The sequence below is a fragment of the Phoca vitulina genome, unplaced genomic scaffold (assembly GCF_004348235.1).
Source record: "Phoca vitulina isolate PV1807 unplaced genomic scaffold, GSC_HSeal_1.0 scaffold3, whole genome shotgun sequence".
In the NCBI taxonomy this organism is placed as follows: domain Eukaryota; kingdom Metazoa; phylum Chordata; class Mammalia; order Carnivora; family Phocidae; genus Phoca; species Phoca vitulina.
In genome coordinates this window covers 86,927,958-86,955,694 of record NW_022589706.1, presented here as the reverse complement: position 1 = coordinate 86,955,694, position 27,737 = coordinate 86,927,958, and the positions used below count along the sequence as shown (strand labels likewise).

General features: G+C 37.7%; 3 protein-coding genes across 5 annotated transcripts in view; 1 reads left to right on the top strand and 2 right to left on the bottom strand.

Annotated features, from left to right (window-relative positions):
* Nucleotides 1–12,893, bottom strand: part of ALPK1 (alpha kinase 1) — a 116,573-nt gene extending 103,680 nt beyond the window's left edge. Inside the window, exons 1-2 of the mRNA XM_032401017.1 lie at nucleotides 12,717–12,893; nucleotides 8,501–8,631 (exon numbers count right to left, since the gene is read on the bottom strand). The gene's annotated coding sequence lies outside the window, so the exon portion shown is untranslated. The remainder of the gene's footprint in view (nucleotides 1–8,500; nucleotides 8,632–12,716) is intronic.
* A 1,805-nt stretch (nucleotides 12,894–14,698) lies between these two features.
* TIFA (TRAF interacting protein with forkhead associated domain) lies at nucleotides 14,699–22,653 on the top strand. Its single transcript, XM_032398919.1, has 3 exons — nucleotides 14,699–14,779; nucleotides 15,275–15,441; nucleotides 21,361–22,653. The coding sequence occupies exon 3, from the start codon at nucleotides 21,385–21,387 to the stop codon at nucleotides 21,940–21,942; it is 558 nt and encodes a 185-aa protein (XP_032254810.1). The 5' UTR covers nucleotides 14,699–14,779; nucleotides 15,275–15,441; nucleotides 21,361–21,384; the 3' UTR covers nucleotides 21,943–22,653.
* Nucleotides 22,654–24,865: 2,212 nt separating this feature from the next.
* AP1AR (adaptor related protein complex 1 associated regulatory protein) overlaps nucleotides 24,866–27,737 on the bottom strand; it is a 37,772-nt gene continuing 34,900 nt past the window's right edge. For all 3 annotated transcript variants that reach the window (XM_032401014.1, XM_032401015.1, XM_032401016.1), the window contains one exon: nucleotides 24,866–26,766. In XM_032401014.1, the coding sequence (XP_032256905.1) occupies nucleotides 26,501–26,766 (266 nt within the window). In that variant the 3' untranslated portion in view covers nucleotides 24,866–26,500. The remainder of the gene's footprint in view (nucleotides 26,767–27,737) is intronic.

Here is a 27,737-nt window from a genome sequence, read left to right as displayed (position 1 = left end):
AAGTATGTTTATGAAGTGTTTAAATTAAAATAAGTTATGTTTATTTATTTATTTTTATTTATTTTTATTTTTTTAGAGAGGGAGAGGGAGGGGCAGAGGGAGAAGGAGAGACAGAATCCTAAGCAGACTCCACACCCAGTGCAGAGCCAGACATGGGGCTTGATCTCACAGCCCTGAGATCGATCATGACTGAGTCGACGAAATCAAGAGTCGGTCACTTAACTGACTAAGCCACCCAGGTGCCCCAAGAAGTAATGTTTATTTTTAATAAGATAAATATAATGTTAAGGAAGAAAGGCAGAATATAATGTTGTTCACAAAGTGTGATAACTGCTATGTTAAAAAAAAAAGTCAATGAAGATCAATGATGTTTTTTCCAGAAATAGAAAAAAATCCATCCTAAAATTCATATGAAATCTCATAAAATCCAAATAGCCTAAGCAATCTTGAAAAAGAAGAACAAAGTTGGAGATCTCGCACTTCCTAATTCTAAAACTTTCTACAAAGCTACACTTATCAAAACAGTGTGATACTGGCATAAAGACGGACATCCAGACCAATAAAGTCGCACAGAGAGCCCAGAAATAAACCTTCACATATATGGTCAAATGATTTTTGACAAGGATGTCAAGACCATTCGATGGGGGAAAAGACAATCTTTTCAATAAATGACATTGGAAAAACTGGATATCCATGTGCAAAAGAATAAAGTTGGACCCTTACCTTACACCATAAGCAAAAACTAACTCAAAAACATAGAGCCTAAAACTATAAAAGTCTTGGAAGAAAACAGGTGAAAATCTTTAGGATACTGAATTTTGCAGCGATTTCTTGGGTATGATCTCAAAGGCACAGATAACAAACAAACAAACAAACAAAAACCCAAATAAATTGGACTACATAAATTTAAAAACTTCTGTGCATCAAAGGTCATATTAAACAGAGTGAAAAGGAAATCCATGGAATGGAAAAAATGTTTGCCAAGCATATAGCTGATAAGGAGTTAATATCCAGAACATATAAAGAATTCCTACCACTCAACAATAAAAATACAAACAATATAATTTAGAAAATAGCAAAGGACTTGAATAGACATTTGTCAAAAGAAGATATACAAATGGTCAATAAGCACATGAAAAGATGCTCAACATCACTAATAATTAGGGAATGCAAATAAAAAATCACAATGAGAAACCACTTCACACCCACTAGGATGGCTACTGTGGAAAAAAAAAAAAAGAAAACAAAATTAAAAAGTATTGGCCAGGATGTGGAAAAATTGGAATCTTAGCACACTGTTGGTGAGAATATAAAATGGTACAGCTGCTATGGAACACGTGGTATTTCCTCAAAAAATTAAAAATAGAATTATCATATGATCCAGGAATCCCACTTCTGAGAAAATATCCAAAATAACGGTAAGCAGAAACTTGCAGAGATATTTGTAGACCATGGTCATAACAGCACTATTTATAGTAGCCAAAAAGTGGAAGGAACTTAGGCATCCATCAACAGATGAATAAACAAAATGTGGTATAAACATACAATGCAATATTATTCAGCCTTAAAAAGGGAATTTTGACAAATGCTATTTGAGGACTTTATACAAAGTGAAATAAGTCAGTCACTAAAAGACAAATACTGCATGATTCTACTCACATGAGGTACCTCGAGTTGTCAAATTCGTAGGGACAGAAAGTAGAATGGTGATTGCAAGGGGAGAGGGAAGGGAGGAATGAGAAGTTATTGTTTGATGGTACAGAGTTTCAGTCTTGCAAGATGAAAAGAATTCTATGGATAGATGGGAGTGATGGAGGCACAACAGTGTGAATTTAAATTAGTACCACTTTATACTTAAAATGATTATGATGGCAAATTTTATGTGCACCTCACCACAATTTTTATTTTTTTTTTATTTTTTTATTTTTTTTAAAGATTTTATTTATTTATTTGAGAGAGAGAGAGAATGAGAGACAGAGAGCATGAGAGGGAGGAGGGTCAGAGGGAGAAGCAGACTCCCTGCCGAGCAGGGAGCCCGATGTGGGACTCGATCCCGGGACTCCAGGATCATGACCCGAGCCGAAGGCAGTTGCTTAACCAACTGAGCCACCCAGGCGCCCAACCTCACCACAATTTTTAAAAATGACTGAAACATAATCAGAAAAAAATATGCAAAAATACTAAGAGTCTTGGCTCTCAGTAATACTTTTCAATTATTTTCCCCTTCTTTTCACCTCTATAATGACTATGTGTAGCTATATAATTAGGAAAAGAAATTAATTCAAAAGCTTCATGTGAAAACACCCAAAATTGGTGTTCATAGATTTTGATCCATTTCTAATTTAGAACTTTCTAGTTTAAAAAAATATTAAACACAGAGGACTTTATTATAAGAAGAGAATGGATAGAATAAGGAATAATCTCTACCCTTTATTTCCTGCATTATGTCATACATAGGCATTGTTGCATGATTGCTACTTGAAACATCCAGGTAAGAGAACAGAGGAAACTCACATTCCTGAGTCCCAAAGGAGAGTGGAGAAGTTACAATTGGTCATCACTGTCCATCACTTTAGAAACACATGGAGGAAAATGTCAATCAAGGAAGACCAGATCCTGTCCAAAGTGCTTAACAGGGGACAAATCTCTCCTCCCATCCCCTTAAATAGAGGTAGGTAGGGTTTTCAAATCTCTCCTTAGACGTTTTAGAAACCGCAGTATCAGAGGTCTAAATTATCAGGGGTGGTAATATCTGACAGTTTTGTTATGCAGAAAATAAAGAGACTTTGCTTAAAAGCTTTTCTGAATGATATCTTGTCCTGAAGTTCTGAACTTCCACTCAGTGACTTAAAAAAAATCTATTTATTGCTTTTGGGGATTGCCAGAGAGAGGAAATCCCCCTGGTTATTTATATAAATATTTTGCTAAAAGAGTTCGCAATAACTACTACTTTTTCATATGCTAGAAATAGCAATACATTACATTTCATAGTGCTTTACATTTTCAACTACCTTGAAAAATCTCTCAAGGGGCAACTTATGCTCCTAAGCCTCAGAACCACTTGTTCTAAATGACCAGCCTCCTCATCATTGCCATTTTTGGACCTTGCTTTTGTCTTCCTTGTTTAATCTGTATACCCTTTTCCCAATCTTTGAATCTTATGTCATCACCCTCTGCCCCTCATTGTTAATGTCATCTGCCAGCTCCTAGGACATTTTAGATCCTGCATTTAGATCCTGTTACTCTCTCTAAACAACCCCTATTCTTGGAGATTTCAATAGTTATTTAGTGATCGGGGACTCTTGGTTTCTTGAAATCCTTTCTTCTGAAGATCTTGTCCTTCACTCAATCTCAGGCATTCACTTTCAAGGTCATACTGCCTAGACTTTGTTATTAACAAAAGCAACAACTCTTTCATACTCTCAAATTCATGTATCCCACTTTCTGTCCACTACCATCCATCTTGTCCCCTTTTATTCTCCCAAATCCAACAAACCTAAAATCCCACTGGGACCTATATAATCCATTGATCCAAACACCTTTCTATGGACCCACACTCCCTTGAGGTCCTCTCTCCTCCCTTTACCCAGTTTAATTTCCATGGTCAACCATGATAATCAGCACATGCATACACCTTTGACTCCCTTGTTTTGAATATGTGCATGTCAAAATCACAACTCTAGTTAAATCCAACATTTACACAGCTGAACAACACTGAGGGAAAGAATATAACCGTGGTCCCCTGATCTCATGTACAGCTGTGGTCTAAAAAGCTTTTCTTTTGACAACTGTGATTTGGGGAATGACTGTGTTGAGATACTGTAAGACTTCTGAAATCTATGTTCATAATAATTAGTGCTTTTCTTTTCTTTCACTATAACTTGCTTTTTCATACACGGTGGCTGCTGGCTTGCAAGTGAGGGTAATCACAGCCTACTGGATGTCTTCTAGTGGGCTCCATTAAGAAGTATTTGTCATGAAAACCTTGAAGATTGTACCACAGTGGTCTCTGATGTATTTTTAACCATTTGAGCCACCCAGGCAGCCCTCTGAAGTATTTTTAAAGATCTAGATTTTTGAAACATTTCATTATAATGAGCGCAAAATGGTGTTATTTAAAAATTTGGAGAAAAAATATGGTAAAAAAGAAAATAAGAATTACCCAAAGTCCCACTAAGAAATAAGCACTATAAACATTTTGATATCATTGTTTCTCTGCAAAGTTAAATGTTTATATAAGTTTTTTATTATATGTACATATATTTTCATATTTATAATAAAGTTTTTTAAAGTATAAGCTTTCAAAATTTAACTAAGTATTCCTCGATGATTATTGAGCAGTTTGATTTTTGCCTCTCAATTGAGGTGTAGTCAGAAGTGATTTAACAAAACATTGTGACACTGTACATATTTTAGTTGCACTTCCTTTCACTCATGTCTTTTTTTTTTTTTTTAAAGATTTTATTTATTTATTTGACAGAGAGAGACACAGTGAGAGAGGGAACACAAGCAAGGGGGAGTGGGAGAGGGAGAAGCAGGCTTCCCGCGGAGCAGAGAGCCCGATATGGGACTCGATCCCAGGACCCTGGGACCATGACCTGAGCCGAAGGCAGTTGCTTAACAACTGAGCCACCCAGGCGCCCTCACTCATGTCTTATGGTTAACTTAGGGATGCTTTCTGCGTGTATTATCTTCTGTTTTTCTTTCAGCCTTACTTTGGAGCTAGACATTCTCATCACTCTGCCTCCCCCTCCACATCTCACCTAACACAAAATGACTAATCCCAGTAGCCAACTTTCATCAGTGAGTGTTAATCTTTATCACAACTTATCCTAGGAAAAGATCTCTCTATCGTGTCTAGGATAGGCATGATGCAAATACAGCAGGATGGAAGAGCCTGGAGTAGGGCCAGAACGTCCTCGAAGGGCGGACACATCTGCAGCTACTGTAGACACAGATGAGGAGAATCTCGTCTGGCGAGTATGTCATCTCACTCAAAAGAGTGATTGTTGGATTTTCTTTTAACAATACCAAATTAGAAGACACATTTGGCAGGGTCCAAAACCTCTCAAATGTCTCAACCTTCTACTGTGTCTAGTTGAGTAGATATCATTATATATGTGTGGAAAAGTGGATGCGATTCTTCAAGTGATGAGTTGATGGATTTATTTTTTTATTTAATTCTTGGAAAAAATTATGTCTTTGTAAGCCAGGGAACTTTAAGCTGTGGTAAGTCTCATTTAAACAAAAGAAATAGGGCAGAAAAGTAGGAATCCATTAAATTTTACTTACTTAGCAAATCCATATTGGGTATCTACAACGTGTCATGCATTGGGCTTGGTAATGGGAATTCAGAGATAAAAGATATAGTCTTAGTTTTAAAAAATGGTTACTGCAAAAAAGTTCTGGGGTAGAAGAATGCTCTGGGTCCTAGGAAATATCTAATCCAACAGGACAAAGGCTAGAGGCTAAGGAGATCAGGACATGCTGTGAGAGCTTGAGGGCCTGTACCAAGAATAGGTAGATATGGGTAGTTTCCAAAGGTATTTAAGAAATGGAATCAATTTCACTTCAAAATTGATTAGATATTGTTGGTAAAGAAATAAGGGGTCTAGGAGAGCCCAAATGTTTAGCTTGAGCAAGTACATGGCTTTTAGTGCCAGATATCAATATAAAAAATACTGATGGAGGTGGTAAATGAGCCCAGGGTTGAAAATTTTCGATGTGAAATGCCTGTGGGATGCAGAATAGAGATATTTAGTAATAGAGGTTTACACTTGGATGTAAGATTCCAGAGCTCTGGAAGAAGAACCACGGGGCCTTTAGTATAAACCGGTATAAGTGCAGCAACAGGCATTCATCCAATGTGAAGACGCAGCAGAAGAGAGAGGAGGCAGAGAGCACAATGTAGTATCTGATGCGGGCAGAGAAAGAGAATATAAAAGTGAAGTGCAGCCAGAGAAGTAGGAGAAAAGTCAGAAATGCACAGTGATATGGAAACCAAAAAAGAAAATTTGCAGAAGTCAACAGTGTCAAAATTGCAAAGAGAAAGAAAAATGAAGTCTAAAAAGTGACCTTTGGATCTGAATAAAGTAATGAGAGGTCATTTTATTGAGTGGAAATATATTTAAAGAATATGTCTCAAGAAGTCCCCAAGGAGAGCTACAAAGATGAATGCTTTGCCACATCGACATTAAGAGGCTGGAGCCTGCAGCCTGAAATTAACTGGGTAGGGGTGTTTCTGTCTGCTTCTCAGCTGCGTGGTAGGTGGTGCCTTTAGAAGCTCCACCTAGTTCCTGGTGTCCTCCTACCCGTTTCTCTTGCCCACTGGGGAAGAGGGGAGATATGGGGTGGCAGGGAATCTGGGCTCAAAGGACTTCAAATGTTTCTTATTAAAGAACCAGCAACTTTTGGAGATGTGAATCAGACCTGATTGAGTAATATCTCAGAAGAGATGCTATTCACTCACATTTTATTATCCCTCACAATAACTCGGGGCAGGATTTAGGGAAGCAAATGTCTGGGTAGGAATATGGTTATCTTGGAAAATGATGACCTGCAGCATCCAAACTATAATCAGAGATTAAGTTATTTTGAAGAAGTGGTCAAATAAAAGGACATGTGATGAGGATCTAAGCATTTTTTTTTTTTATAGAAAAGAAAAACACTTATGAACGGACAAGACTTTTGTTGAAAATTTTGCATATTTTTCAGTGGTTACAGTGCACTAATGGGGAATGTATCACAGTAACTAGATGTGCTAAGGTTAAGATTCTAAGCAAAGTTTTCGGGCAAGCCGATGACACAATATACTTTGAGGTGCAATAGGAGTATATGCAAAGAACGGCAAAAATGAATGTTAAGTACAACACGTATAGACATAAATGTATGAATCCAGGTTATGGGAATCCAAAAGAATGAGAAACTAATTAGGAAACTATTAGCATACATATCATGTAAAGTTCCCATTCCTCTTCCCCTCCTTTTTTCCTTTCTTCAAAACAAAAGAATAAGTTGACTGCAGTAAAAACCATGATTGAGACTGAAGCAATCAATGCAAGAAAAATCAACTGAGTGTAAGTGTTTCAATTGGTATTTCTGTCTATGTTCTCTGACTCTGCTATGCCCATTCACTCTAGCACTGAGACTCAATCCTCTCGTTTTCAAATACCTAGTTATTTGTATGCCAAATAAAGAAAAGGTAAGATTTATCTTCCAAAGACTGCACAGTTGTATTTACTAGACAGCAGCATAGTTTTATTTAACAGATTCTATTAGTTTTGTCAAGAAGTAATATAAGTATGTTATATAGTAATATAAAAAGTCAATATAAAAATACATTACATATACAGACATAGAGAAAAGGAAAAGGAACAATTAATCTATCACTGTAAGACAACAACCACTTTTAGAGTATTTGTGAATTTATGTCTTTCTATATCTATATTTTATATATGTAATGCGTAGTTGTAAGTATAATAGTTAATTGACCCTGACTCTGTTTTTCGCTCAGCATTTTCTATGCTGGTACTATTCTTCATCTTGTCTTACAGATATACAGTAGGGCCTCCTCCCTAATCCTTGGGGGATACATTCCAAGACCATGGATGCCTGAAGCCATATTGAACCCTATATATACCATATTTTTTCCTATATATACATACATAAAGTTTAATTTATAAATTAGGCACAGGAAGAGATTAGCAACAATAATAATAAAATAAAATAAAACAGTTATAACAATATACTGTAATAAAACATGTGAATGTGATATCTCTCTCTCTAAATACCTTATTGTACCGGCATACCTGTTTTTTTTTTTTTTTTTTTTTTGAGAGAGAGAGAGAGACAGAAATAGTGACAGAGATAGTGAGAGAGAGAGAGAGAGCACAAGTCAGAGGAACGGGAGAAGCAGGCTCCCCACTGAGCAGGGAGCCCAACGCGGGGCTCCATCCCAGGACCCTGGGATCATGACCTGAGCCAAAGGCAGATGCTTAACGACTGAGCCACCCCGGCGCCCTGTACAGGCATACTTTGAAGATATTTCAGGTTCAGTCTAGACTACCACAATAAAGTGAATATTGCAATAAAGCGAGTCAAATGAACTTTTTGGTTTCCCAGTGCATATAAAATTATGTTTACACTATGCTTTAGTCTATTAAGTGTGGAATAGCATTATGTCTAAAAAATGTACGTACCTTAATGAAAAAATACTTTATTGCTAGAAAATGCTAATCATCATCTGAGCTTTCAATAAGTTGCAATCACTCATGACAGATCACCATAGCAAACATAACAATAATGACAAAGTTTGAAACATTGAAGAATTACCAAAATGTAACACTGAGAGACGAAGTGAGCAACTGTTGTTGGGAAAACAGCGCTGACAGACTTGCTCCATGCAGGGTTGCCGCAAACCTTCAGTTCGTAAAAACCTCAGTATCCATAAAGTGCAATAAAGTGATCACAATAAAATGAGATATGCCTGTACTGTACTCACCGTTCTTCTTGTGATGATGTGAGCCGATAAAATACCTATGTGAGGAGATGAAGTCAGGTGAATGATGCAGGCATGTGACGAAATGTCAGAAGGAAGATCATCTGCTTCTGGTGGTGGTTGACTGCAGATAACTGAAACCATGGAAAGCAAAACCATGGATAAAAGAGGGACTACTATACTATAATTTGCTTAACCTTCCCCTTTTGTTAGAATGCTTACAATTCGTTGTTATCTGATAAACATCTTTGTGAGTTTTCTCCATATTAAGAATTGTATCTTCCCTAGAATGGAGTCCCTAAAAGAAATTACCAATATGATTATTTTTTAAGGGCCATTGGCACACTTCATGATACATTAATGACCCTTGACCTAGATGATGCTTATGGTCCCCTCCTCCTCTCCTACCCTTTAGCCCACACCACCCCTCTCTGCCCTTCAAAGATATCAGTGTCTGGGTAAAACAGGCAGAATAGAACTGTAGTGCTTATTCTGGGATGATTCATCCTCTCTATGATTTTTTTTTTTTAGATTTATTTATTTTAGAGAGAGAGAGACAGAGAGAGAGTCAGGGAAGGGGCAGAGGGAGAGGGAGAGAATCCTAAGCAGGCTCCACGCTGAGTGCAGAGCCTGCTGCGGGCCTATCCCATGACCCTGAGATCAAGACCTGAGCTGAAATCAAGAGTTGGTTGCCCAACTGACTGAGCCACCCAGGAGCCCCTATCCTCTCTCTGATTCTTATTTCAAAAAATATTGGTTACCTTCTACATCCCTTCAATTTTATGGCAATTCATGAGGACTGAATATATGATAAAATGATAAAGCATTTTTTATCAGCTATTTTGTACATCTATAATTAAGAAATTTAACAGATTGTATTATTAATTGAGCTGTGTAACCAAGGACCAGTGAGGTTCAAATTTCTGCAGTGGTTCAGAAAATATCCACTTATCAAACACAGTAGTTCAATATTTCCAAAACTTTAGCTAATTACATTCCACCTTCACAATTTTTACCATATCTGCATATTACCTGTAAGAGTATTTATTTACTTGTTTCCTTAAAATCAGTAGTAAACACCTCAATTTCCTTTTACTTAACATCTTCCTGAGCAATAATATCCATGAAGTCATAAATTTTATGAGCTAATTATTTGGTCTTAAAAAATATTTATGTATTTATTTACTTATTTAGAGAGAGTGCGTGCAAGCAGGGGGAGGGGCAGAGGGAGAAGGAGAGAGAGAATCGCAAGCAGACTCTGCCCTGAGCACAGAGCCTGACACCAGGCTTGATCCCATGACCCTGAGATCATTACCTGAGCCGAAATCAAGAGTCAAATGCTTAACTGACTGAGCCACCTAGGGGCCCCGAGCTAATTATATTTTTAATTCACATTAAACCAAGGATAAAACTCAACTTTTCAAAGTTTGGACACATGCCACCTAAAATCAGTAGTTTGTACACCATACTTTGAGAAAACTGTATTAATATATAACTGATATTAAAGCTATGATCATCTTTTTCTGTTCCTTAGACATAGAAGAATAATAGCAACAGAAAATATTCTTACTTTTAAACTTGTCTATCTCACAGAACTCTATAAACACAGGAAATCACAACATCCTGCAAAAATCGATGTCGTTGTCAATAACAAGAAACAGACTCCCCCATATAGAGAGGCAACAGATACAATAACAAAAATATGGCATGGGTTTATATCAAAAGTTTGAATACACATTCCCATTAAAATTCTCCAAAACATAGGTGCTTAAAATTTCAGGAAAGCATTTTTAATGAGCATTTTATGCTAAAAAGCCATCATCATCTGAAATGGATTAAGGGACAGTAAAAGTAGTATGTGTACCGTGTTCAGGGAAAGGGGTCAGTGAAATTCTTTTGGAATGGGAGGAACCATGGAGTTTCAGAAATATTTTGAAATGAACACTTATTCTTAAAGAAAATTCCAGGTTCTAAACCCAAACTTAGATCACATAGGATTTAAGGAGAGATTGTTAGAGCTTAATATGTCAGGTGTGCTCACTACACAGTATTATTTTATGTGAGATTTTATAACATCCATCATGATTTACATATGGCTTTAAAATACACACACACACACACACACACACACATATAAGTTTAAAGTAATTATTGGCTCCTTACTTGAAAGGAATCTATTCAAAGCCCCCTCCCCAGCCAACCTTACAGACCAAACTCACAGGTGTTTATACCTGGCCCTCACTCTTTGTTTTTCTAGGTTATGGTACCCTTTATTCTCAGAAAATAGACCCCAACTACAAAACATATTCTTCTCTGGCCTGATCACAATACACATCCTGGACAAGCCCTGGAGAGAGCTCCTGGAGAAACCTGTCACCTCCCGTTCTACCTGGCCAAGAGTCATGTCACCCCCCCCCCCACCTTCAACCCTCTCACATCCTTCAAAACCCCTTAAAAAGCCCAACCTAACAGAAACTCAGGCTGACATCTCTCTTGATGTCTGGCCCTTGTCCTCCCTTGGAGAGTGAATAAACTCTCTCCTGCCTGTTGCTCTACTCTTTGTGCAATTCTTTGCTGCCCCCCACCAGCCACCCTAACATTACTCATGCCAGTGAAGGATACTATCAAATTCTGGTGTCTTGTTGGGGAAGAACTTGGAGAATTCCTTCATCTCAGATTCAAAAGGTATTTGAAGTAGAGAGTAAATTATTGCCAGAATACTTTTAAGTGTTTTCTTTCTCTTGAGGCTGCAGGTTGACAGAGTTTGGAAGGGGAGGTGGAAAGAGAGAAGTAAATTATTCTGGTCACTGGACATAAAGACTTGACTTGGCATTTGTTTAGGTCTTGTGTGTCTCTCAGGTGGTAAGTGAACTTATACCCAGCCCTACCCAAAATTGTGCTCACCATACATATAATCTGCTGACACCCCATCTACAGGGGTGTACAGCTTCTGTGGTATAATTACAAATGCTCTATATAGTTCAATACTCAAAATGTATTTGAGGCCAAGGAGGAAAGAGGAGAAACAAAGGAGCGTGGAGACTATGCTAAAGTATCATGTATAGACTTGAACAGCAACAGTGATTTTGTGTAAGGAATTTAAAATGTTCTTAACAATGAGGTATCAGCCAAAAGTAGAGATTACTTCTCATAAGAGTACTAGCTGCACTAAGTACAAAGAAAAGAAAAGGCAGAGGGAGATAAGAAACAAATAATTCAGAGGTGCCATTATGTTGTGACATAAATCCCCTCCTTTCTGACCCTGCCCCTGCCCTCTCACCCACCTGCATGTCCCAGACTATTCTAAAGCTCATAATTTGTGGCTTTCCAAAGTAGTTCAGAGCCCTAATTTCAAATGATAAAATTTGTTAGTGAAAGGACTCTTTGAATAAAGCATGAAGGAATTTAATTTTTCTAGATGCTTTCTGTCTACATAATGCTTCACCACACCCAGAATTCCTGTCAGTTCTTCCCAAACGAAAAGAGTAATTCTCCACTCTTACCTGTTTCCTGGCAAAATCACTGAGGTCATCGTACAAGTGATGGTTTCTGTTATGATTACCTATGTACTCCAGGCAAAAGTCCCAGGGTTAATTTTTCATGTAAGTAATCCCACCTCTTTTTTTTTTTTAATTTACCACCTCTTTTTTTTTTTTTTTTTAAGATTTTATTTATTTATTTGACACAGAGAGAGAGAGAGGGAGAGAGCAAGCACAAGCAGGGGGAGGGGCAAACAGAGGGAGAGAGAGAAGCAGGTGCCCCGCTGAGCAAGGATCCCGATGTGGGGCTTGATCTCAGGACCCTGAGATCATGACCTGAGCTAAAGACAGATGCTTAACCCACTGAGCCACCCAGCCACCCCAATCCCACCTCTTTTAATGCTTTAATCAAACATCTCAATTCAGTGACAAAGCCAGATGTTCAATAGCAAGCTCCCTGACAGAAGGACGTTGTTCCTAAAACCTTCTAAAAAACAGGTTCCTTTTCTCCTTTCCCCAGTAACCTAAGTTTACTGTTCCTTCCCCTTCCCAACGGTCACTCCCTTTCTGTGCCGTTTTTTAGAAGTGCAAGTATTCTTAGAGCTTTAAAGTTATTTAAACGTAGACAAGATCAGGAAGTAGACATAAGGTCACACAGTTCAAAAAAAATACCTTCTTACACATTATGCCATCTTTTGTACCCACATCTACTGTTTTGTCATTTAAAGGCTGATACTCACCTTTGTCTCGAAGAAGAGGATAAACACTTTTAAGGCCAGCAAATCTAACTCTGAAACAGGTTAATTTTAGGACAATCTCCCTGAAATACACTGTTTCTCATAAACAGCCTTGGTTTCAGGAAGTAGAAATTTAAAAGAAAACAGTGTCACTGTTTCAGAATCTGATTGCGTAATTCAACTCTGGGACTTTCAGCAGTTTTGCACCATAAGACACACCCCTTTAGGGATGGCTTTGGTAGAGGTATTCTGGGAGTTTTATTACTACAGAGAAGTTTCCTCTTTTAAACAAAGTGCAAGGAAACTCCTTATTTCAATGAAGTCAGGATGGAGAGTCAGTCTCCTGAGGGCCGAGGAAAAAGAGTAAGAAACAATGAACATTGTTTTTGATCTATTATCAAAAGACAAACTCATGTTAGGGCTCCATTTCAAAGTGGAAGTGGTCAACAGTACTAAATGGTGCGGAGAAGTGACAAAGGATGAGGACAGAAAAGTGTCCACTGGCTTGGCAAGTAGGTCAAAGATAGCTTTAACAAGAACAAATTCAGTGAGGTGCTGGCAGAAAGCAGATGGAATATTTTTAAATCCTAAAAAGTAAGATAAATAAGTAGAGTGGAAAGAGAATCTTTCCATCTAAGCCTAGATTACATAAAATATGCACATGGAGCCTATGTTCAGAAGGGGTTATACTTCTGAAGTTACTTCAGGGTTGGAGCAAGATGATCTCAAGACTAACTTTACCCTTTTATTATATCATATAATTAATTATATAATAAACTTGAGGGCCACAAACAGCAAGGAATAGTGATATTTCTATGGGGTTAATGGCCAGAATGTTATTCTGGAAATTTCCCCCCAGAATTATGTACTTAGTTGACAGCACAATTATGGTAAACATAAAGAGAAAACTAGAGATAGAGGATAGATGGACAACTTACTCCAGGTATGGCATTTCTCTAAGGCAATATTTTCTATTTTTTTAATGAGAAAAAAAAATTGTGTTATAAATTAACTAATGTATAGCTTCTGATCCCTCATTAGTAGTATAAAATGCTATTTGTTAGGATGCTAGTGATTTCTTGGATTTTAAAAATTAATGAAGAAGCACTAACAACTACATGTAAATACTTAAGTATAAATATTAAAGGAGGGGGGAGGCTTTTGGGTTTTGTTTTACTTTTTTCGTAAAAAAATAGGAAATTTAGTAATTTTTTATTCCTAAAAATTACACCAGTGAGAAGTACTATATGATAAAATTTAGATTCAACAAGGGAAAGATTAAGTTATTTGGTTTGGAGGACATGTGATAGGTAGAAATAATGCACCCCCACTATCTCCACTCCAGAGAAGAGATAAATGTTGGTGATTAACAAACAAAATTGCAGCCTTACAGGAATCGGCCTCACATGTAGTTGTACTCTTCCTTCCCCAGGCTTACGGTTCCTGATTATACCTGACTAATTCTGAGAGGTCAAAATTTAATCCCTCACAGTATCTCTTTATCAGATGGGAAAGCAGCATGTATCAATGTCATTTTATTGTCAATGAAACTGACCTGCAAATGAGCAACTGTCCTGCAAGTCAGGGTCAGAATGCAGACAGATAAGTGGCTTCCATCTGACACCTACCAGAACTGGCTGGTAGATTTCCAAGCTCTGAAGTAAGTGGGCCAGTTTGACCTCAGTCACTGCTAGCTTGGTCCTCCCTCCTCTCTTCTCTGTCTTCTACTCCTTCTATAGTCTCACTCCCACCCGGCTCTAGACACCTACTGCCTGTGGCGCGCGCCGGAGGACCAGCGAATCGCAGCCGCCCGCTCCCCGGGTTCGGTCGCGTCTGCCCTCCCTCCACCCCCCAATTCGGCCCCGCCCCCCTTGGCTCACACCCGCCCTCTCCCTCCCCCAGGAGCTGCGGCGGGGCGGGCTGGCGCTTTCTCGTGTAGTTGAGGGCGGTGGGCGGTGCCGGTCCCCCGACTCCAGCTTCCGCGGGGTGGCCTTCATTAGTCTCGCGCGGAGCCCGGAAAGCGAAGCCGCTCTGGGAAGATAGTTCACCGACTCCCCGGCCCCGAGGTACCTGGCGGGCGGCGGGCTGGGGGTGAAGTGGAGAGTGTGTCTTGTCTGTTTATCGCCCCGAGAGGGCAGCTTTGTCAAGGAGTCCTTCGCGGTGCTCTGTACAAAGTCACACCCACGGCGCGCTCCAGCAATTACATACGGCACGGCCCCAGCTTTATAAACCTTAGGAATATTTATAAATGCGAGGGGGGAATACTGACAGGATATACCAGAGATGGGGTGTGTTTTCTTTATAAATTTCCGTGCTTTGCAGTTTGTTTTTTTTTCCTAATCAGAGAACACAAAAGAATTCCATTTATCAAGGGTAGCTCACAAAGCAATTGGGCGTGAACCCCCTCGGCGTCCCCCAGGAGACTTTCCCGCGGGGTCTCGGGCTCCCTGGAGCTCCGGGTTCTCTACTGAGGGTTCTTCTGGACCTGCCCTCCTTGCCTCAGGAAAATTATATATATTAGGAAAATATAGTAATCTGCTGTTTTCTGGGACTTTCCCCAGCTTTCAGATCGAAAGGAGGAATTTCCCCGATCCTCCGGAACCCAGAACCCACGCTCTACCTCATAGCGGATGTCCACAGCCACCGGGAAGCTGGACTGTGCAGATCTGACTGGGTACAGGTTAATCAGGTAGAGTGGGAGAAAGAAGACACTATCTCGGAAGAAAAAGTGAGCTCTCTTAAGGTTTTCCTCTTGCTCTTTTTGGTTTTCACGACTCCTTCTGCGAAACCTATTATTTAAGAATTGATTCTGCTGACCAGTAGTAGAGTCCACAGATGTCTTCGAAGCCACACTGGGGGTGATGACCGGCGAGGGACGTTAGTCAGGAGGATAACCCTGTCTTTTGCTAGGCTTCAAGTTTCTCTTCCCTCCTGTTAGCTCAGTGTTGGGTTGTTGGTCAGGGAGAAAGCCTTTGAAAAACGGCTGCTTGCAACAAGGCAAAGACATGCTTTCTCTTGAGATTATCCATAGGGTGGGAGCTGAGGAGGGATGAAAGTAAACCTTTAGAATACCTTCCTTAACACAAGGCCCAGAACAAGCTCCATTATTTCAGTAGATCTTACCTTAAAAAACAAACTTAAAACATGAGAATCCTCTTGGCATGCATGACCACCCAGGGGCACCAAACTTTCTGTTAAACTGCTTGGACACCTGGCTCCTCCTTTGAGCAAAAATATCCGTCTTTTTGTTCATGACAGTTGAGGTCCAAACAGCCTTTTTGCAAGGTCAGGGCAGTATGTCTCTTTGCTGGCTTTGCCCAACTTTGGGAGGGGTAACTGGTGTGTGTGTGGGGGTGGGGGTGGGGGGGGGGGGGAGTGTGAGCAAGTGTAGAGAGCATATTTTTGCACATAGCACCTTATTTCCATTGAGAGGAGTCAGAAGGCAACCTCAGAGTCTAACCCTTCTCTTGCCAGCTCTAAGACTCCCAGGTAAGTGTGTACTTACTTCCTGGTGTCCAGCAAAGGAGAGGTTTACTCTTCTGACACTCAAGAATGGAGCACTCACATTCTGTATTATGCTTTCTGTGATAAAGTTCTTGATAGCAGGGCTCATTTGCTCATTTTCATTTCTATATATTTATCTCTTTATTGTAGTTCATTTGTGAATGTAGATATTATTGTGTATCAGACATCACCACAGTGTTTTACAACTTTTTCTTTAAGTAAGCTCTATACCCATCGTGGAGCTAGAACTCACGACCCTGAGATCAGGAGTTGCATGCTCTACTGAGTGAGCCAGCCAGGCGAACCATGTTTTACAATTTTTTTTTATGTCAGATATCATAGTTTACCCCTTTAATACTTAGCTAATCTCCACCTCCATTTAATTCCATAAAAATCAGATGGTTTGTAATTTTGTAAAGAAAATATTTGTTAAGTGTTTGATTAGATATTAAGTACACATGGTATACAATTTCGAAGGTATAGAATGTGCAATGAAAAGTCTCCTTTCCACCCCTGACCCCAGGTTCCCTCTCCAGAGGTAACCACTGTTACTGCTATATAAGCTCATTGTTCTTCTATCTTTGATAACTTATGTCAGACATTTCAAAAAGCTGCTTTTGAGCATTTGCACACTAGTGATTTTTTTTTTTTTTTTTAAAGATCTACCAGGGCACCTGGGTGGCTCAGTCGGTTAAGCAGTTTAAGCGTCTGCCTTTGCCTCAGGTCATGATCCCAGGGTCACGGGATCAAGTCCCGCATTGGGCTCCCTGCTCAGCAGGGCGACTGCTTCTCTTACTCCTTCTGCCCCTCCCCCGCTCGTGCTCTCTCTCTCACTCGTTCTCTCTCTCTCAAATAAATAAAATCTTTAAAAAAAAACCTACCAATTTTAGTTTATTTTAGGGTTTTTGTTAGTTTCAGTCTTTACTGTCTTTCTACTGACACTCAGAAATGGCAGAGATTCAGGCCACTTTGTAGAGGGAACTTGCAACTCTAGAAATTAACAAATAGATGACTTTCTCAGTTCCTTGAGATCAGAGACCATGATTGATTCAACTTTGGAGCTCCCCGAACAACCTACCACAATTACTAGTGAGTACTGGGTCCATGCTAATATCCATACATGCAGACTTAGGGTAACTAATACTCACAGTAACCTGCTGCTTCAGAGCCGCTTTCTCTTATGAGGCAGGAGTAACAGTGTATTTCCTTCCCCAACACCAGATTCTAGGTTGGTGTCTTGCTGGTTTTAGTACACTTCCATGGCCCTCCTCTTACAGATTAACTGCTATCTCTTGTGGAGTAACTGGCAACAGAGAGCAGTTATTTGTTGTGGGTAAGAGAGGGTGTATTTTTTTTTCTGTTTGAATCCTGCCTTTGATACCGACTTTGTGACCTGGGCTACTTAGCTAAACCCTCTGAGACATAGCTCCCTCCTCTGTGAAGGACGATTCATAGGGTTATTCTGAAGATGAGACAATATGTGGAAATGGCTAACACTGCACCTGGCACGTGAAGGGCGTACAGTTAAGTAGTAACCCTGTTAACTGTCAGGGTTGAGGTCATTCGTACCTTGGTTGGATAGGTGGATGCTTGTCAGCCCAGTCTATGTTAGGGCTCAGGAACAAATGACTTAAAAAAAGGTTTGATTTCTTGCTCATATTACATGTCCTTTTTGACTCTGTCTTTGGCCCTTCCCTCCGGGATGGAGGCTGAGCTGCTTTTGGGGACTGCCAATGTAGCAGAGGCCAAGAGGATTGGTGGAACTGCACGGTGGCTTTCAAAGCTTCTGCTTAGAAATAAGCTTCTGTGTCACTTCCATTCATGTTTCATTGACATGGTTGTCAATGGAGTAAGAAATATCATCTCTCTAAAGGAGCAAGGCCTGGTAGGGAGGGGCAGCAAATATTTGACAGTAGTACAGTCAACCTCAGTGTTTTTGGAGAGTCACAATTACGATCCCAAAAGTTTGTCAAACCCTGAGAGTTGATTCACACCAAGACACTTGTAGCCACTGATTGATAAACAAGAATGCCTATTTTTTTCCCCTTGCAGTGAATAATATATCTACCCTGAGAATTAGGCATAAGAGCTTGTGTGGGGCAAACTTTTCTTGGTGGTAGATTTGCTCAAAAGAATGAATTCTAAACTAATTGGTTATAGGAAGAACACAAAACAAAATTTGGGTGTTACCAAAAGACTATATCCAGAATACACCATGGTTTTTAATCCAGTTCTCCTTTTGGAACTGTTATTGTCCAAAGTCCAAGAATGAACTAGAATGATGGCAGTGTATCCTAGACAAGGCTGAGATCACTGACAGATTCTTGCCCCTCCTTTTTAGGTTCTTTACTTGTTAACAGCTAATTCTTTTCTTGTCAACCACTAATTGTATCATCTGATGATTTGTTATAATTATTCTCTTTAATGCTGTCAGCTTCTTGAATAATGTGACTTTATTATCATAATTAAGGTGTCTTCAAATCACAATTCTACCCATTGTGTGTTAATTCTCGCTGTGTTGGTTTCACAGTAATTTTGACCATCCTTGGCCCATGATTTTGATGGTTCCTCTCACTTTGCTGCTTATAGCTGGCCATGTCCTGTCTGCTTGGGTAATGTGATATGATGTAATAATGTCCAAAAACAATATATGACAAGTAAATTTAAAATTAAAGATATATTTCCAAATCAATAAAAAAGAAATTTTGCTTAGCCATATCATTTATTGAAAAATTGAATAAATTGAGAGTTTGATTTTTAGCACTCATTCATATGTGGAATTTAAGAAGCAAAACAGATGAACATAGGGGAAGGGAAGGAAAAATAAGATGAAAATAGAGAGGGAGGCAAAAATAGAGAGGCATAAGAAACGCTGAATTCTAGGAAACAAACTAAGGGTTCCTGGAGGGGAGGTGGGTGGGGGAAAGGATAATTAGGTGATAGGCATTAAGGAGGGCACTTGATGTAAATGAGCACCGGGTGTTATATGAAATGATGAATCACTAAATTCTATCCCCGAAACTAATAATACAGTATATGTTAACTAAATTGAATTTAAATAAAGAATTTAATAAAAGAAAAAAAATAGCCCCATAACTGCAAAACAGGAGGAAAGATTGTATTTTAAAAATAAATAGCAGCAAGTGTAGAAAGAAAAAGAAAGCATTCTGGTTTTTTTTTAAACCAGCATAGTAATTCTGATACCAACATCTAATATAGATAGCAAACAAAAACCACAATTCAACTTCACTTAAGATTCTTGATTTCCAAACCCTAAACAGTTTTTAAGGAATGCAGGGAACACTCAGCCTCACTTTATTGGTGTAATTTATCACCATGCTAGATTAAAGGAATTCTGTGTAGCCTTTCAAATATAAGGTATATGTATATGTGTGGATATGGAAACAAATCACCCATTTGTATTATTAATTTAAGAATGCAAGGCCTAGAACTAAATATAATATGTTCCTGTTTGTGTAAGAAAAATTTTTCTCTATGTGTAGAAACATAGGTGTTTGTGTCTATGAGCACACACATAGTTATGCTTGTTGTATAAAGAAAATTTCTGTAAGGATAAAAGCAGCTTTTACAGTGGTTGACTCTAGAAGGATTAGGGTGGAGTGAAGATACTCTTTTTAAAAATCGTTATTTGCTGTATCAAATTTTAAATTGTGTCCACTTAATTCTTTTAAAATAAATTAGTTTAAAAATGGCAGTTCTGTGTCAGAATAATCTCTCCAAGATTTTGGTAATTAATTCTCCTATCCTGTTATACTACTTTACTCCACTGATTATTAAAGGTGCATGTAGGCAAGTGTAGGTGGAGGGCACCACAGGGCCAAGAGCTCTAGAGGGGTGCTATTAACTCTTAATGACAGAATGTGGTTAATGACAGTTTGTTCAGTCATTAGGAATAATTGATAAATAATTCCAGTAGGAGTACAGACTATGATAATTAGGACTGACTTATGTAATGTCTAATTTTACAGGTATAAAACTTTTAAAGCACTTACCATTTTTTTTTCTTTAGTATAGTTGATGTACACTGTTACATTAGTTTCAGGTATACAACATAGTGATTCAACTTCTCTATACTTAATGCTCACCACAAGTGTAGCCACCATCTGTCACGATATACCACTATTACAGTATCACTGACTGTATCCCTATGCTGTGCCTTTTACTCCTGTGATTTACTCATTTTGTAACTGGAAGCCTGTCTCTTCACTCATTTTGCCCAACACCCACTCTCCTCACTGGCAATCATCAATTTGTTCTCTGTATTTGCAGGTCATATTCTGCTTTTTATTTGTCTATTGATTTGTTTTTAGATTCCACAAATGAGTATAATCATATGGTATTTGTCTTTCTCAGTCTGACTTAATTTCATTTAGCATAATACCTTCTAGGTTCATCCTAGTTGTTACAAATGGCACAATCTCATTCCTTTTTATGGCTGCATAATATTCGTGTGTGTGTGTGTGTGTGTGTGTATACCACATCTTTACCTGTTCATCTATTGATGGACACTTAGCTTGCTTTCCTATTGTAGCTAAGCATTTATTATATTTAACCCTTTACCTACTAGAAATCTAAGTGAGCATGTAAAGAATAAATGTTGCGATTATTTGTTTATAATTTTTAAATTTCTTTAATCAGGTTTTACGATTCATAATACATCTAATTATAATTTAGTTAATAAACTGCAGGTTTTCTTTATGTGTATATCCTCTGAGGGCATTCAAACCAAGGGGATTATTTATCCTGATTTCTAAAATATAGCTGTCATATTTTCTCTGGGCCGAGTCACTCTATTTAAATGAGAAAGGAACTGAAGTTTCTTTATGCCCCTGCCAAATCACTTTATTATCGACAAGCATTCCTTGTTATTGTCTAGATTGTGTGTATGGTTTTATTGTCAAACTAGAAGTGAAAAATAGAGATGGAAAAAAGTAATACACCAGATCTCATGGGACTTGCTGTAAAATTTCACATATGTGCTAGTTAATTGAGTATTCTATGTATTGTCTTCTTAAAGTCTAAATAAATCACCTATCAGAAGATTTTCATCAAAATATTAGAATTAAAGATTTCAATGCCTGAAAAATGGGAGTGAACTAACATGCTGGTTTGATTGTTGCAGGCAGGTCAGATTCTGAGACACATCATGACCAGTTTCGAAGATGCTGATACAGAAGAGACAATGACTTGTCTCCAGATAACTGTTTACCATCCTGGCCAGCTGCAAAGTGGAATATTCCAATCAATAAGGTTTTATAACCGAGAAAAACTTCCCTCCAGCGAAGTGGTGAAATTTGGCCGAAATTCCAACATCTGTCATTATACCTTTCAGGATAAACAGGTTTCCCGAGTTCAGTTTTCTCTGCAGCTGTTTAAAAAGTTTGATAGTTCAGTTCTCTCTTTTGAAATAAAAAATATGAGTAAGAAGACCAGTCTGCTTGTGGACAACAAGGAGCTGTGCTACCTAAATAAAATAGACCTGCCTTACAAGTGCATGGTCAGATTTGGTGAGTATCAGTTCCTGATAGAGAAGGAAGATGGAGAGTCCTTAGAATTTTTTGAGACTCAACTTATTTTGTCTCCAAGATCACTCTTGCAAGAAAACAACTGGCCACTGCAGAAGCCCATACCTGAGTATGGCATTTACTCATCCTGTTCCACCCAAAACACTTCTCCTACAGAAATGGATGAAAATGAATTGTGAACACAGAGGGGCTAAGAGGAGAGTCATGAAAGATGAAGAAATCTCTAGACATTTTATGGATACTTCACAGTTTATTGGCGTATTACTGTCATCTGTTGTCAAATTTGGGATCTCTTATTATCATTTTGAAGTCTTTAAATTGTATTAGTCATCAATTTAGTCATCTGTTGCATTCCTAGATGTATTTAGGAATTATTAAGTGTATTATTCAGAATTAAGTGTATTTAAGTGTACATCTCTGAGGCTTAATGTACAAGAAGTACCCGTGGTGATGAAGGAATAGTGTTCTCAATAAGGATATATTATTTTCTTCTTATGCTTGCTTTTAGTCCTATGTTTTGTTTTGTAAGGAACCATCTCTTGGTTTGGTCATATTATTTCACAAGCAGCCATTTGTTTTCAAGGTCAAGGTTATGAGCAGCTTGTTACTGGTGGTGTAGCTTGTTGGTACTTGCAGTACTAGAGTACTAACATAATATGTTTTGGAATAGTGCCAATGCATCATTGTGGTTTTAATATAGGAAGCCCTATTTGAGCAATAATACCTTTTCTATGATTTCCTTTCTGTAGAATAATAGTGTTTATTTCCAAAAATACAGTTCTCCTTGTGTATATTTAGCATCTAAAACCAGTATTTTGGACATTTTAATGAACCATTGCTATGTTTAGAATTCTTTTTCAGTTTTCTTACCAAATACTAAATTAACTTTTATGTACCACACATTTTTAAATTCCATGAATTCGAAATTTTATCAGCTTCCATGCATATAATAAAGTCAAAGTTTAATTCTGTAACCATGTTCTTTGAAACTCTTTCTGAAGAAAGAACTTTCTGAAGAAAAGAAAGTTCTTAGACTGCTTACTCTCCCGTGCTGATCAGTAGACTGCTTACTCTAAAGGAGGAGTGCCATAGGCCTCAGGGAGAGGCTGGGCTGGGGATTAAGATTCCTCTAGCCCTGCCCCTCAATGCATATTGGCTCCAATTCTCCATGTTCCTCACTCTGTGTGGTGGCACATGGCCACCAGTAGTTCCTGTGATACCACATTCTTTGGTTTCCTGTGTCCCTCTTGAATCTGCTTCTTTTGGCAGTTTCTCTACCCCTGACCTCTAAATATCAACACTTAGTTGGGCTTCTCTGCCTATATGCTTCCCCAGGGTGATCTTACCTAGTATAATGACTTAAAATACCTTTTACCTACTAATGACTTCTAGTCTCTTGACCTCTTCTCTGAACTACAGACATATATATATAGATATATCTATATATATCTATATCTATCTATCTATATATATCTCATCACCTTCTTGATGTCTTCATATAAATTTCTCATAAACACTTCAAATTTAACTTCCAAAACAGAATTCTTAATTTCCTTCACCTTCTTAAATCTGTTCCTCCCACTATATTTGTCAAGTTAGAAACCAAAAAGTTATTGTCAAGTGTAGTTGTAACTGCTAGGTTGGCTGTCCATTTCCATAGATTTAACCGGTGGGGAGACAATGAGCTCAAATAGATTTAGTTTATTACTTACACAGATAGCAAAAGCAAGATCAGCATGGGGTCAGTGTTCCACATCCCTGGTCCCTAGGGATGTCCCTTGGACATTGGACCAGGGAGGCCAAATGACACATAAATGGAGGGCAGCTCCGTTGTTGAAGAGCCAACTCTAAACTCCAGCCAAGCAGTTTTATTAGCCTACATCTGTAGTGAATGGGAGTGAGGTGGAAATCCCTACTTCATTAGAACCAGGGAGTTAGATGAGAAATTGCCTTATGGCAGCCTTCTGCAAGATAGGGGAGCAGATGATAAATGGCTTTGTCACATCTCCTTGAGGACCTATCTTGCCATGTTCCAGGGAGGATCAGAGAGCTTTGTCAAGATTTGGGTTGGAGTGTGGTTCAGTGTTGCTATATAGATGTGCAGTGAGCAAGGTTGCCAGGGCACCATGATAGATGCATTATCCTACCGTTATCTTGGATTCCAGCTCTTCTTTTGCCCCCATATCTAACCCATCAGAAAATCTTGTTAATTCTACATCTGAAGTTTATCAGCTTTGCATTCCTATCATCATCAACCCAAGTCACACCATGTCCCATTGCAAGTATCACACATACACTCTTGTCCTCTTATAACCCATTCTCTACATAGCAACTAGAGAAATTTTTAAAAAATGCAAATCTGATCACTGTCTACTCTGGCTTACAGAAAGTCAGTGGCTTTATACATCAAATAAAATTAATTCTTAACCATGGTCTACAAAACCTTACATGATCTGGCCCTTAAATACCCCTCCAGTATCATCTCATATTACTTTACCTCATGATGCTTCAGTCCCTGTGCCTTTCATTCTCAGAACATAACCAAACGTTCTCCTATACTTCAGGAGCTTTATAAACATGCTTCACCAGGCTTTTTACTTGGCTGGTTCCTGCTCAACAGTTAGGTCTCAGCTCAAATGTCATCTCAGAGAAGGCTCTCTTGACCTACCAAAGTAGTCACTTAGTCCCCAGCTATCCTGCATTCTATCATCTTGTATATTTTCTAATTGTGATCTGTGGTTTTCTTATTTATATGTTTACTTGTTATTATCTTGTCTCTCTCATCAGAATGTGGGCAAAACAGCTTGAGCATTGTATGTCTTTTTACTATGTCCCTAACACCCTATCAGACACAGTAGATTCTCTAATATCTGCTGAATAAAAAAATGTTATTTCCAGTGTTTTTTATAAACATATAAAACAAGAAATTAATATCTTTTCTTAGCAGTTAAAACACAAACATTTTCAAATTTAGTTCCATCCTGCTTTCCTAATTCACTCCTTTTTGTCTTCAAGGCAGATTTAATAAAGTAATTATACCTCAGGAGTCAGAATTATTGCATGTTTATAGAGTAAAACTAGTAATGATCAAATAATTTATTATTTTTAAATGTAAAAATGTGTTTATTCACAATCCTTGAGGTTATCATTCCTTCAAAAAATTTTTTATGAACAAAATGCCAAGAAAAATTACAATAGTAGCTTATGCCAAACCAAAAATATACATCTGATGTATACAAACTTTAAAAGGCGTAACACAGGCAATGTGAATATAGATTACCTTTAAAATATTTCCAGTGACAAAGCTACAACTTGAATTATGTTAAGACAGTCATAAATAATAGCATACCTAATATATTTACATATTTAAAGTATCATTTATTTCTATGAGATAAAAAAAAGATGAAACTATTGATGTCATTGCCTAGCAGCTCAAATATTGAAAGGGCCACATGATTTTTTTTTCTTAAGTACAGCAAGAACTTTAAGTTACTATTTATATCTGGACCTTCCTATATTTTGGAGAACATGCACTGTCACTGCTGCAAGAAAAAAAGAAAAAAAAAAAAACACCAAGGAAAAATCAGAAAACAGTTTGCTTACCAAAATCATATTCAATCCTCAGCAAAATTAAGACAAACAATTAGGGAGTGCTTTATAACCTTGGCCTTTCAAAGTGAAATGTAAACTTTAGGGAAAAGAAGAGTTCATTGTATATCACAAATGCAGTTATTTATACTGAAATGCTTAGCTCCATCCCATTAAACCACCTTGTATTACAAGGCAAAGGAAAGCTTAATAAAATCAATGAATCCTTTCACACCAGAAAGGATTTTATTTTGAAATACCCGTATTGCATATTTAGGTTTTCCTTTCTTACTAAATCATGCACAGAGAGTATGTTCTGTGTAAAATCTTTCTAAGACCATGCATTGGAAATATAGAATTTAAAAAAATGACACCTAGAAATTTATCAATTAACTTAAAGTCAATATTCATTTATAGTGGCAGCATGTAAAAGGAAGTGAAAAACCTAAATATATATATTTTCTTAAATATTACTTTTGATTACCAGCTTCAAGTGTCTGAACTCTGAAAGTCTATTTTAACACATCATATCCTTTGTTCAGACTGAATCAACATTATTATACTAGGATATGCAGTAAGTGTAGAAAAAAACTGATATTTCAGCATTTCTTTAGGGTCATCTACTCAATTGTGCTTACTATTAGATAATAAAATTTAAGTAAGTCATAGGAATAAATAATGTTGGAAAAGGTGGAAAAGGGAACACTATTATAAATCTGATCTGGCAGTCCCTCCTCATGCTCCCTTCACATCTGCTGAGAATTAACACAAAATGCCTTAATATTTTCACAGTTAACTACTGAAATAGGCTTAAGAAAGCATTCAAAGTAAAACAATAAAACTATTTTTAAAAGTGAAAATCTACAAATAGTAAACAGGAATGCTATAAAGAAGAGTTAAAATAAATTTAACTGATAACATGATAGAACCATTAAATTGTTTTTGAAAAGCAGAAGGCAGATGATGAAATTGCACTTAATTCTGAAGCAACTCAGATATAGCCTATCATTTCTATTCCTTTCTAATAAGCATTTACAACATGGTTTCTTATCTCCCTCTTAAAAAAAGGCTCAGCACAACTATTTATACATTCTAGTTGGTTTTTAACATTTGGTTACAACTGATAAAACAGGGTCATACAATTTTACCCTATCGTTTCTGTTGATCTGCATCAGATTGCTTTATGCCAGAATCAGACAGTTCTAATACAGGATTCACAAATCCAGAATACTCGGAATTGCCATTATCATCCATTTCAGCACTAACAAAATCATTCTCCCACTCCAGCCCATTGGAATCATCAGAGGCTGATGTAGGATTACTTCCAGTCTTCTTGCTGCTATACTTAAGTGCTGCTCGGAGAATGTCTTCCTCTGTTTTGGAACGTTCTCTCATTGGAAGCATGCGATTCATTCCTATTATTTGGAAAGAGTTATTAGAAATCTCAGTGAAAATTTTAAAGGCTATATTAAAAGACTTTACATTTTAAAAATGTAGCTTTTGTTTAACAATCAGACTTGATTTGTAAATTTACTTAAAGATAGTCAGTCCTATGGAGGAGCTGTTAAGGGAAGGTTTCTGGTGGGCTCTGTCTTCTACCTAGTCTAGTTTAATAATTGTGTTAATGACTTAAATAATACTCTTAAAAGTCATGTTATCTACAAATCTGATTAGCATACAGATAGTATGGATGACAGAATCAGGAGTTAAAAGATCTGAAAGGCTTTAGATCAGACTGAACAAGATGCTAACAATAAAAATAGATTTTATTACAGTCTGCTGATTGGGATCCAGATATGAAATAACGTAAGTACAGGATTGTGGAAACAGTGTTTGGCTGAGAAGACGACTTAAGTAAGTAAGTTAATGCAATCTTTGGTAAAGTTATTCAAGTCCCCTGTATCTTTGTTTCTTTATTGATAAAAGAAATGACTCGACTAGAGGACTAAGGTCCATTCCATCTCAAAATTCTATGAAATAGTTAATGCTTACTATTTTTATTAAAGTCCTACATTCTGTAATTGGTTCTTCATTTTCATGGGTTATGTAGTTCTTAAAGTGAAAATGAAAACTTGAGCCTTATTCAGTGAAATAGCCTGAAAAAAAAAAATCCACATTTTAGCTACAATTTTGAGTCCTTGCTATGTGCCACACTTGTACTGGGTGTTTTATGTAAGTTTCATTTTATCCTCACAACATTCATATGTTTATTTTTTCAAATATTTACTGCTTATTATGTGCCATGCATTTTTAGACACTGTGTGTACAATGGTGAATAATCATCCTTTAAAGTAGGTTTATTATTCCCTTTTTATGATGAACAAACTGCAGCCTAAGGAGAGTAAGAAATCTACCTAAAGTACTACAGCTAGGAAGACATAGCTAA